Source organism: Acipenser ruthenus, chromosome 34 (genome assembly GCF_902713425.1).
Source record: "Acipenser ruthenus chromosome 34, fAciRut3.2 maternal haplotype, whole genome shotgun sequence".
Lineage (NCBI taxonomy): Eukaryota > Metazoa > Chordata > Actinopteri > Acipenseriformes > Acipenseridae > Acipenser > Acipenser ruthenus.
The window spans coordinates 12,232,692-12,245,401 of NC_081222.1; the positions used below are offsets into that span (position 1 = coordinate 12,232,692).

At 40.9% G+C, this 12,710-nt stretch overlaps 1 protein-coding gene across 1 annotated transcript in view; it reads right to left on the reverse strand.

The window, feature by feature from the left end:
• The window catches only part of LOC117409829 (potassium channel subfamily T member 2), a 93,143-nt gene extending 82,550 nt beyond the window's left edge, over nucleotides 1-10,593 (reverse strand). Inside the window, exon 1 of the mRNA XM_059007207.1 lies at nucleotides 9,806-10,593. Coding sequence (XP_058863190.1) covers nucleotides 9,806-9,894 — 89 coding nt within the window. The 5' untranslated portion in view covers nucleotides 9,895-10,593. The remainder of the gene's footprint in view (nucleotides 1-9,805) is intronic.
• Nucleotides 10,594-12,710: the final 2,117 nt, after the last annotated feature.

Here is a 12,710-nt window from a genome sequence, read left to right on the forward strand (position 1 = left end):
ATTGGACACCCCTGGTCTACGCTATAACAACATAAGAACGTTTGCTAATGAGAGCAGGCAATATAGGACACTACACAAGGCTTTTTCAATTGAAGATGGTCATTCCGACACTGGGCTTGAATATAAAGTAACGTATCGCTGTTAAAAATGAGAGTGTGGAGCTAGAGACATTGAAGCTGATGGTTTTATACTTCAAAGTTCCTAGCAGTGATTCAATTGTTAATGAATGCATTCATTAATGAGGAGATATTGGTCCTTTATGAAGAGGATGAATGAAATCTAGGGCAATTATTGGCTCGCAGGATATTAAAATAAAGGTAATATCCTGTCAGGGGACTTGGTTTGGAGAGTTTTTTTTTTTTACATCACAGCTATCATGCGAGCAGCTCATCCGCTCCCCTAATAAACAGAGCTAGATTATAGCAGGGTTCTGCTCACAACGTCTTCCTGTGAAATCTTCGAACCCATTCTGATAAAGCTAGACCAAAGGTGGCAGCTGTTCTGTTGGGACTGCCTAGTTGAGAGGAGCTCACTAAAATGATCAGCCATCTAAAAGAAACTACAGTCCTCATTCAGTAAAAGGGAGGGATTTTTCCCTTTTCACTGGCTGTTAACTGTGTGGTATGTGTTTTTCCCAGATTGCTGTCGTATTCAATCAAAGTTTTAGCTGGAAAAAAATACCACACACTAAATACCTCATTAGCACGCACCACCTCCAGTTAACACGTGGTATTTTACTGCACGTTACCACAATGCTTCCCATTCAGCATCTAGTAAAGGCCATTAATTCAATGCAGATGAATGAGGATCAGTAAAAACTCCTGCGTGTTATTTAACCCGAGATAAATCCCATTTACTGTGAGGAATCAGGAATAGTTTAAAACAACAGCAGCGCCCTTTAGTGAACGAGGCCCTAGAAATCAATGACAAACGCTTCGACTGAAAATCTTTTTCAGTGTCTTATGGATGGATAATATTCATCTCATCCCGTGCACAGACCCTACGGCGTAGTTAGAAAATGAAAAACCTTTTTTTTTTTAGGTTTAGTCCAATGTTTTGTTTGTTTTTTGCGATTCATGAGAAGTTAAGCTGTGCTGGGTCTGGTGTCTCTTGCTATGACAGATATGACTTCACACAGTCTGAGCAGCCATGACCCATACTGTAAGAGATGACGTCTCTTGTAATAATAACAGGCAGCCTACACACAACGTAGTAATATAACCCGAACAAGTCTGTAGGTCTGCGGAACAAGAACAGAATCCAAGTAGCTGATCTGATCCCCGCTTTCAGAAATGTCCCGTACCAGCACACAGTGGCAGGGGCGTAACTGGTTTTGAAGTGGAGGGACACTGCCTTCTCCTCTCTGCTTGAGATCACCCACAATGCATTGCGCTCCAATGCTACCTCGGTTGATTGGCGTTTCCGCTGGGTCCCAGTAGAGACTCTATACTAACTATACAAATAAATGATTGAGAAATAAAAGTTTTAGTACTGCTGCAATGCGAGGAGGGGACATGTCCCCGTTGTTGAAGGCGTGAGGGGGGACATGTTCCCCTCGTCCCCCGTCTAAACTAGGTTAAAGAAAGTTTCTGCAGGGAATTTCTCAGGAAGTCGTTTACTGCATCACGTCCTGGGTCACTTCCCCTCAGCAGTGTCTTCTGGGTCATGTCACTGGCTGCAAGCTTGTCAGTCAATAGGGGAAGCGGCTGATTGGTTACTGACAGGAAAGAAGGTATCGAAGGGGTGGGAACAAGGTCACCCTCCAGGCGACCTGAAAGCACGGCTTCCAAACAGAGATTTCTTTAACCAAGTGCACCATATCGTGTTTCATAAAAAAAAACTGCACCCTGAGACCAATACAGCTGAAGCACCCAGTTTAACAACCCGACGAGAAATAAATGGCAAAATATACTTTGCAAACAGCTTTCAGCGTCTACAAACGAGAGGGAGGGTAGAGAACGTCTGTGGCGAAGTTAAGAGCCCCGAGCTCTCTGGTGTGTTTGTGTCGATTTGTCGGCAGAATTGAACTGTCAGGATCGATTAGAGGGAGTTTATCTGTTGATTCACAGACAGGGAGAAGGAAGGAAAGCCACTTAACTTCAGGAGGAGATGATGTCTTAAATCAGGTTTAACCCTCGCTACACTTGTAAGCGAGTGTGTTCTGGTTGTGACAGTCCTCCTCCGAGCAGCTGATGAGTTAATAATGCTGCCAGCATAAGGCACGTACTTCTCTCTCGACTACAGAGCTGGCTCTTTTGATTAATGAAGATGTAATGTGTTTGACGCCCTGCAGATGTCTTGGGCGAAATACAGATTCCATTAGTAGCAAAAACCATTGCAGAGCGTCTCTACTGAAATACTGACAACGTTGTACTTTTAAATAGACCAGACACTTGCATAACTTTTTGTTAAAAGCTCCTTACACATGCTAGTTTATTTCTTTTGAACTGACAGAATAACAGGTTGTAATGTGTACATGGTTTCAAAAAGTAATCCTATACAGTTCCAAGTTACTTGTACAAAACTGTATTTAGCTACCGTAACCTCTCCCTGAAGAAATCTATCTAATTCCAGTTATGGTTACAAATACTGTAGTTACTTCTCAGACACAGTGATAGGTTTGTTTCGGTTTGGTCGGGCTGCAGCTTGAAATATTCTCTGAAGATCCAGCTGTCGAACCCACTCGCTTCCTCCTCCGACGTCATTTTCTAGCAAGACGTTGTGGAAAGCGTGTTTCTGTCACATGGAAGATTTGGCCAGCACTGTTGAAGCCCTTTCCGATTTCCACGTCATGCATTAAAAGTAACGAAAAGTAACTACTTTATTTTTGAAAATTTCAGAAAAATGAACTACAAGTTACAAGTTACTGAAAAATGTAATCAGATTACAGCAACGAGTTACTTGTTCAATTACATCCAGAACCGTCCACTGCTTTGAAAACCCGACAGCGCGGATGTTCCGTGTGATGTCATCATGTCTACTTTCACCCGAGTTCAGAGGCAGCTCCTCGGTTCTATTTGCCCGCCACAGATGCAGCCCAGGCGAGATGGATCACAGTGACCTTATCTATGGTGCCATCTAGTGCTCTGCCCCTTTGGATTAAGTTTCCTTTTGCTTTGCTGGCAATACACTGGCTGTGCACTAGGTGGCGCTGGCGCTTGCTAATATGTACAGACACTCTAGCTCGTCTAGTTTATCTGTCTATGGCAGGAAAGTAGAGCTGAAGAGCAGCTCCTGAACTCTTTACCAATGCATCTTAACACAGACTGAAAAAAACAAAAGCAGGATTTGGGTAAAATTAGCAATAAGAAACAAGCAGGATGCTTGCAGAGGCAAGGAGGCAACTAAGTAAATACAAAAAATAACTACATATGCAGCTGATGCATAGCTCACACACTCTAGTCTCGTATCTTGTAAAGCGCTGTGTGATGGTGGTCCACTATGAAAGGCGCTATATAAAATTAAAGATGATTATTATTATTATTATTATTAGTATTATTATTATTATTATTATTATTATTATATAATTAGAAGCAATATTCGGATCTTTTATACCAGAAAACAAAAAAACATGTCATTTGAAGTTTTTTTTTTTTTTTTTAAACAAAGCTAACAATCTCATCCTATTAAACACTCAATAGTTCTGAATTTAGACCAAGGAAAACGGAATAAAATTGAAAAGACAAACGTTTCCGCTAGAAGTCTTTTTCAAGGCTTCCGGTCGACACGTTTGTCCTTGGGTTTATTAAGTTTCTTGTGCCGTTTCTAAAAGCTAATAATAATATGTTCACTTATACACGCTCACCACGCTAAACCTGCACAGTAATTTTACAGTTATTTCATACTTTCCCTGCGCATTTACGCATACCATGGTGTGCCGTGTTTTTAAATATCCTTTACCATAGCTCTCTGGGCTTTACAATGCTTCACCGTGCTTTATTACACTTTTCCTATGGTAAGCTTTTATGAAACTTGTATTTGAATACCCCTGTGTGTTTTCAAACACACACAGAGAAGATATGCGCTCAGGGGCGCACGCTGCGTTGATAAATCAGGGCCGATGTTTCAAAGCTGAAGAGGAGGTGAACGATTTCTGCAGGCAGCTCTGAAGAGACGCGGCATTAATTTGGCAGACGTGGTCTATTTGTGAGCACGCCCACCTCATGTCCAGATTAATCCACCCTACACTGTTCCGCAGACCCCGGTCGATGCAGAAACAGCCACCAGAGTCTCGTTTGTATAATCTGAATGTCAGCGCATTACTCTACAAGTCAGTAATAGCGACAAAACACTATCCTGTAGGCTGTGCTGGAGATCATTAGGGCGTTGTTTGGGACTGCTGAACTAATGTGCCTGTCATTCTTAGCGCCGTGTGTGTGTGTGAAAGAGTTTGAGTCTGTTAAAAAGGGGCATTTTCTTCTACACGAATTAGGGGCATATACTACGAGAATGATTACGTGTTCGCCAGTGCGAATAGTCAAGTTAGAAATAGGCGACCAGTCGTCCCTTTAAAAAATAAAACGTAATAAAATATCATGTATTTGATCATGTCAAAAAAGGTGTAGTTTTGTAAGACTGATTTCTGTGCAAGAAGTTTTAACAGTGCTTCAATTTTTTTTAAAAAAATGTTATTATTAAAGTTTTCAAACGTATTTTACATGTTAAGGGATTGAAACCGCGACTGCGCTGCCGTCCGTCTGAAACCGGGCGCCTCACCATTTCACTGAGCTTCAATTCAGCTGAATGCAAAACAAACACTGACACTGCCCAAATATACTGCACTGCTGCGATTAGTCGACTACCAGTTTGTGACTTTTCTAGTCGACTATTCAGTGTTTTCCCTGGATATCTATATCTATATCTATATCTATATTATGATGATGATGATGATGATGATGATGATGATGTCTCTCAGCTCTAACATTGATAGGTGATGCATCACTTTTGTCCACAGCTGTATTTGATAAGGTCTGGCGCTCTTTTTGTGACGATGCTGTTTCACGACACTTTTTCTTAACAGTTTATTGCTGTTCTAGAATATCGTGTTAATAGTTTGGAACATCACTCCCGACGTTCTGAAACGTGACGTGGAGTCCAGTCCTCCAGCACCGGGTTCTGAGATGGACTGTCGCTTCTCTATTGGACTAGTCCGTGTTACGCCTGCTTCGGGTCACAGAAAGCAAACAGGTCATGTTGTGAGATATTTGCATTGATTCCTTTACGAGCTTGTCTCTGCCTCAGCCGATTGCAGCATCGTTGCACATAAATAAACGCGGTGTATATTTGTCAGCGTTGAAAGGACATCGTGTTAGAAGCAAATACAGCGTGCAATTAACCTTTAGATAGATAGATAGATAGATAGATAGATAGATATTCTTACTTCCCCAGGGGCTAAGAATCAAAACAGAATATATACTAGAACCCAGATATTGATACAGTACAGTATAACAGAAACCACATTTCCTAAACATCCTGCCTGTGTTCTTTCCCAGAGCAATAATGATATTGACGCAGCTGTTTTTGAACCATGTTTAAAACCATTTCATGCATGAAATATTGAAAATGTTCTGGACGCATAAATATATGTTTTTATTGAATTAATTTTTTTCCCCCCAATGCTGTATATGCAGAACAAATGGCATCCTCAGTTTGAGGTCATCGTGCGTTTGCGTGTGCCGGATGTTCCCATATAGAGACTAGAAGAGAGTGCTTTTCATCGGTCCCCATATGAGTGTGTCCTGCATGAAAGAGTTAATCTGACTCGATTTCGCTGGAACCCCGCGGTGAGCAAACATCAAAACCAACAGGGGCTCGGACACTAATGTTGAAATCGGGTTTAACCAGCTCCACTCGGACCCGGGCCTCCCGAGGAGACAGGTTTGTGAAGCTGGTGAATTAGCCCCGTTACGCCACCCTGCCTGCTAAATCACCTGACTGTGGAGATCCGCGAAGGGGCTGGTGCGACACAGCCCCGTGTGCTCGTTTCAAGCCTCGTTTCATTGGTGTTTAATCATTAACAGATGCGGAGCGCAGCGCTGCTCAGTCGATGCAGTGTAGCTGATGTCGGTCAGTCAGTGACCCGGTGTAATATACTTTTCTTTAGAGTTTTACCCAAACCTAACCCGCATTCCTTTAACCAATGATATCACTGCAGAGACACCTTGTCTGAAAAATCCTTCTTATCGCATATTGTATTCTAGTAGCATTTACACTCACTGTAAACGACACTATTTAAATATTGTGTTTGCACTGTAACCTTGTGCCAAATAAACTAATAAGAACATAAGAACATAAGAAAGTTTACAAACGAGAGGAGGCCATTCAGCCCATCTTGCTCGTTTGGTTGTTAGTAGCTTATTGATCCCAGAATCTCATCAAGCAGCTTCTTGAAGGATCCCAGGGTGTCAGCTTCAACAACATTACTGGGGAGTTGGTTCCAGATCCTCACAATTCTCTGTGTAAAAAAGTGCCTCCTATTTTCTGTTCTGAATGCCCCTTTATCTAATCTCCATTTATGACCCCTGGTCCTTGTTTCTTTTTTCAGGTCGAAGAAGTCCCCTGGGTTGACATTGTCTATACCTTTTAGGATTTTGAATGTTTGAATCAGATCACCGCGTAGTCTTCTTTGTTCAAGACTGAATAGATTCAATTCTTTTAGCCTGTCTGCATACGACATGCCTTTTAAACCCGGGATAATTCTGGTTGCTCTTCTTTGCACTCTTTCTAGAGCAGCAATATCCTTTTTGTAACGAGGTGACCAGAACTGAACACAATATTCTAGATGAGGTCTTACTAATGCATTGTAGAGTTTTAACATTACTTCCCTTGATTTAAATTCAACACTTCTCACAATATATCCGAGCATCTTGTTAGCCTTTTTTATAGCTTCCCCACATTGTCTAGATGAAGACATTTCTGAGTCAACATAAACTCCTAGGTCTTTTTCATAGTTCCCTTCTTCAATTTCACTATCTCCCATATGATATTTATAATGCACATTTTTATTGCCCGCATGCAATACTTTACACTTGTCTCTATTAAATGTAATTTGCCATGTGTCTGCCCAATTCTGAATGCTGTCTAGATCATTTTGAATGACCTTTGCTACTTCAACAGTGTTTGCCACTCCTCCTATTTTTGTGTCGTCTGCAAATTTAACGAGTTTGCTTACTATACCAGAATCTAAATCATTAATGTAGATTAGGAATAGCAAAGGACCTAATACTGATCCCTGTGGTACACCACTGGTTACCTCTCTCCATTTTGAGGTATCTCCTCTAATCAGTACTTTCTGTTTTCTACCTGTTAACCACTCCCAAATCCATGTGCATGCATTTCCTTGAATCCCTACTGCGTTCAGTTTGAGAATTAATCTTTTATGCGGGACTTTGTCAAAAGCTTTCTGGAAATCTAAATAGACCATGTCGTATGCTTTGCAGTTATCCATTTTCAATGTTGCATCCTCAAAAAAGTCAAGTAGGTTAGTTAGACACGATCTCCCTTTCCTAAAACCATGCTGGCTGTCTCCCAGGATATTGTTACCATATAGGTAATTTTCCATTTTGGATCTTAGTTTCCATAAGTTTACATATAATAGAAGTCAGGCTTATTGGTCTGTAGTTACCTGGTTCGGTTTTGTCTCCCTTTTTGTGGATTGGTATTACGTTTGCTATTTTCCAGTCTGTCGGTACAACCCCTGTGTCAAGAGACTGTTGCATGATCTTGGTTAGCGGTTTGTAAATAACTTCTTTCATTTCTTTGAGTACTTTTGGGAGGATCTCATCCGGCCCAGGGGATTTGTTTATTTTAAGAGCTCCTAGTCCCTTTAACACTTCTGCCTCCGTTATGCTAAAGTTATTTAAAATTGGATAGGAACAGGTCACCATGTGGGGCATGTTGTCCGTGTCCTCCTTTGTAAAAACCTGTGAAAAGTAACCATTTAATATATTTGCTATTTTTTTTCTTCATCTATGATTTTTAATAATAATTAATGTAACGTATTTCTTGTTTTCGTGTATACAGACCTCTCTAGATATTTCACAGATCTTATAAAGCACTCGTTTGGTTAATTCGCTGTACAGGCATTCTGACGGTACATTGTAAAAGTCCTATATACACTGATTTTATTTATATAAATATATATATATTTTTGATGAGTAGAAAAATACAGAGGGGCCGCTGTGTATGAAAACAAAGTAGTTTGAAATGCAAGGCTTCTTGTATCAGTTAAAGAGGCGTTTTCTGCCTGTTATTTCATTTTAAACGTGTATGACTCTCAGTGGCTGTTTTACAATCCGTGGGATTTGTTCAGAAGCAACGTCCTCACACAGCAGCGCGTATTAAATGCTGAAGTGTATTTATGCGCTTCAATGCGATTTTATTACACTTTCCTTAAAGACCGCGTGTTTGTTCGGCTTCAGTTCGAGGGATATTCTTCCAGCAATCACAGTTAAACTGCACTGTTAATGGGACGGAACTGATAAACACATTTACACGCTGTAAAAAAATAACCACACATGACCGCTCCGGTTACCCTCTGTTTATTATGAGCACATTTGATCCGAACCTCCCTGGTGATTCCAAGATATAGCCGTCAGTAACTCAGCCAATCAGCTGTCAGATAGGTCGCCATGACTTCTGGTATAACATGTGCACTTAAGCCCTAACAAATTAAAATCTATTTCGCATCAGCACATCTCAAAGCTAAAAATCGCAACGTGATGTACCGTGCGTACAAACACGTCTACGTTTTGCAGCACAGACTCGATTATATATATATATATATATATATATATATATATATATATATATATATATATATATATATATATATCACTAACGCGATCGATGAAACAGAATGTTAGCTTCTCGCACAAGTCTGACACACACCGAGACGAATCTGTTTGTTTCGCTCGTAAACAAGCCCGCAGACACACATAATAAAAACCGTGGTTATGTGTTTGTTGTGTTGTACTTCTACGTTCTACGATTTAAATGACAGGGCAATTAAACAAAGAAACAGCCGCCGTCATACTGTCAATAAGGCGACACTGTTCGGTCAGCACTGAATTTGACAGCGAGAAAAGTTTAAATTGAGGGAACATTGCTACCGTTATTTGCTTTGAGTGATTTATTGAGATGCAGAAGCACCTACCAACCAAGCCCCCATCACCTGCTCTCTATAAAACCCACATAAGTCTTTGCCCCAGTGACAAAAGAGGGCGGGTAAATTCGCCTTTTTTTATATAACAGAATGCATGCTTTATTTAACAAAGGCATCAGTGTGTGATAATGGAAATCGTCCCACAAATAAAAAAAACGATGCTAACATTTTTTTTTTTAATTATTATTATTATTGCAATGAGGAGCACGAAGCACCAGGGTTTAAAATGTACTGACGGGTTTGGATCTGGTCATCCACACGGTCAGTGTCCTCCTCGCGATGCTCGAGTCGCTCTCAAATGGATTTGAAGAAGAAACCGTTTGAACGAGCGCTCGATTCCTCGTGTACCTGAAGGGGTTAAAAAGAATTGCAGCGATGAAGGGAAAGCGCCGGGTCTCCTTTCCACACCATCAAACACACGTCGCCGGTGCCCCGAGAACGGGCTGCCCAGCCGGCTCAGTGCTTGTGGGGGAGACCGTGGCTGTTTCAGCCCCGCCGGTCTCTCTCAAGGCGAGACGAAATTAAAAAATAAAACGATGGGATTTATTTAATCCAACGTTTTTACAATTACCCTGCGCAGTATATTTCATTAGAACAGGAATTATATTATAAACAGTGCACTCCCTTTAACAAGTTCCCTACCTGTCGTCCGCTTGCCAGTCTCCAAGCAGCAGGTCTCGGAACCGGTACCGCGGCGGCAGCGGCAGAACCTCCTTCTCCAGTTCCGCCATGGTTCCCCAGGGACCGGCTTCTCCGACTAGCAACACGCCGCTGGAGACAACACACCGCTCCGGGTCTCCAAAACAGCCGTCGACCGTTTCCTGAGGATTTTGAACTGAGGGAAGAGAAGCGCGTCTCGCAGAAACAAACACACACTCTCTCTCACTTCTTACGCGCTCACCAGTTGCTTACCCGCGCAGCTTTCTGTCGTGCACTGGATTCGTATAGCGCTTAAACCGGTCCTAGAAACAACACAGACAAACAGAGCGACCCCCCCCCCCGTCCTGTTTTTACTATTGAGTGAAAACCGCTGCGTTTATCCTGTCAGCTGTTTGGGTTCAAATATTAGCGGTAGTTACCACGAAGCGCAGCAGGTGTTGCGCACGGAGTGTCTGCAAAGAGTCGACGTGTTTATTTAACGGGATATCCGGAAATCAACGACTGAGCGGCGTTATCATCTCTCAGATACACACTTCGGGATCATAAAAAAAAAAAAAAAAAACTAAAGCTGTTCAAATGTTTGCCAGACACTGTCTCCGGCTGTAGTACTATAGTGAGTGTGAGAAGAAAACATGCACACATTGTCTACATTGTAAAATACAGACGCATCGGCACGTGATTTACTTCATATATGTAAGTAAACACACACACACACACACACACGACGTCGTTTCTTACATAGGAATGGGTGCAAGACCTTCCAGTGAAGTACTAAGAGCTACAAACTGATTTTTATTGGAGTTTCAAAAACAGACTTTCAGTTAATAATAATAATAATAATAATAATAATAATAATAATAATAATAATAATAATAATAATAATAATAATTTGTTTTAGTGTTTAGAGTTCATCGCGTATAATATATAGGCTATAATCCTCAGAAACAGCAGTTTATATATATATATATATATATATATATTATAAAAGTACGTATTCCATTGCATCGACTTGCAAAAAGTAGACTACTTTTTAAAATGATTTTTGTTGATGTATTTCAGCACCTTTTCTACAGTGGACAGCGCCGCTGATGTGAATCATTCGGTTTGTTGATACAGTACAGGATTTTCAGATCCGGTCTGTTAACATTGATGTACAGTCACTTATATCAATTAGCCATCATTAGCAGACGCTTTTATCCAAAGCGACTAACACAGAGACTAGGGGGTGAACTCTGCATCAATTGCCGCTGCTGCAGAGTCACTTACAACAGAACCTCGGTTTTACGTCTTTTGGAAAGTCGTACAGACCATTTTGCCACGCGTATGAGACCTGAAATCGCATAGGGTCGGATAATGTTGAAAAATGTCGGAGTTCAGTTTTTACAGCTGTCTGCACCTGACGTGTCGCATTCATCTGCGACAGAAGTATGAACCAGACCCTCATCCGACTGGGATCAAGCCTCTTTCTTTAAACACTGGCGCACCACGCCTACCAAATCGTCCTAGCTTCGTTGCACTTCGGAGACTATTTACAACGGAGTATTACAGGGAGTTATAAATGACACTTGTTTTTAGAATACCATATTCACTCAATAGACACATTTCTCCCGAGCTGTATATATCGCATACTCCTTTGCGCCGATGACCCATGGTTGTATGTTTGACACACCTTTGTCTGAAACGGCGCCTCAGTGATTTAGTGAGCAGAGAATAGGCTACGTATGGCGACAGAATATATTTTTTTTATATCAGTATTCTCTTACTAGATCTTGTATTAGTTTTCCTCATCAGACAATTAACAGTTGAACATATTTACGAGACTAATAATAATAATAATAATAATAATAATAATAATAATAATAGGCGTATAGCTTAAAATTCAATTAACATTAATTAAAATTACAATTATGTAATGTGGTTTCTTTTTTTATTACTCACAAATCTGAATGGCACTGAGGTCATTGATTTCGCTGCATCTTTAAACGTGTCACATATTGTATAAAGACTGTATTGATAAAGCTAAAGATACAGAAAGGCCCCCGAAATTTGATTATGTTTTATGCTCTGGTCCTTGCAGGAGCAGGAGGTTATAAAGCAAAGCTAATTGAAAATGTCATTTTCAATATTTGCATAGAAAACTAAGGTTCGGTCCTGCAGCATAAGTACACAGAGATAAGTGACAAAATGGAAAAAAAAAGGCTGAAGAGAAAATGCCGCAGCGTAAATCAAACTGTCAGCAAGGCACCCACATTTCAATTCAAAAGTGAACGTAACCTGCCGAGGCAGAGCGCTGTGCTTTACAGGTCCCCGGTCTGAAATCAATTGCAAAAGTTTAATTAGGACTGCGATGAAAATGCATGAAGCGAGAGGAGGCCTTGCACGGCGTCACACACGGGTTCCCATAGCAACCTGTCCGAACCCAAATAATAATAATAATAATAATAATAATAATAATACTCTAGACAAGACAACGTTATTAACTGAAAAAAAGTAGATTATTCCCCCCCCATCCATGTTCATTTAGCAATGGCCATGTTGTTTTCTGTAAGGGAACATTGTCTGTGTTTATATTTAATGTACGAAAAACGAATTTCCTTATATAAATGACCTTTTTTTGAGCTGAGGGAACACGAAGCTGTTCCTGAAAAAGCGGCTTCGTGTCCCCTCAGCATTACAAATACAACCTCATAACATAACCCCAACCCTAAAGAGCACCTCAGTAAAAAGACGACGTCACAATTAGGGCCCCCTCTTTAATTTAATCTGCTTCCATTGACGTCGGTATAAAGACATCCTTCGATATCAACGCCACCATCTGCAGCCCCAAACGAGCCCCGGTTCAATTACTGCACTACCACGGTGTTGAAACTGTAGTTTCAGGTTTTAC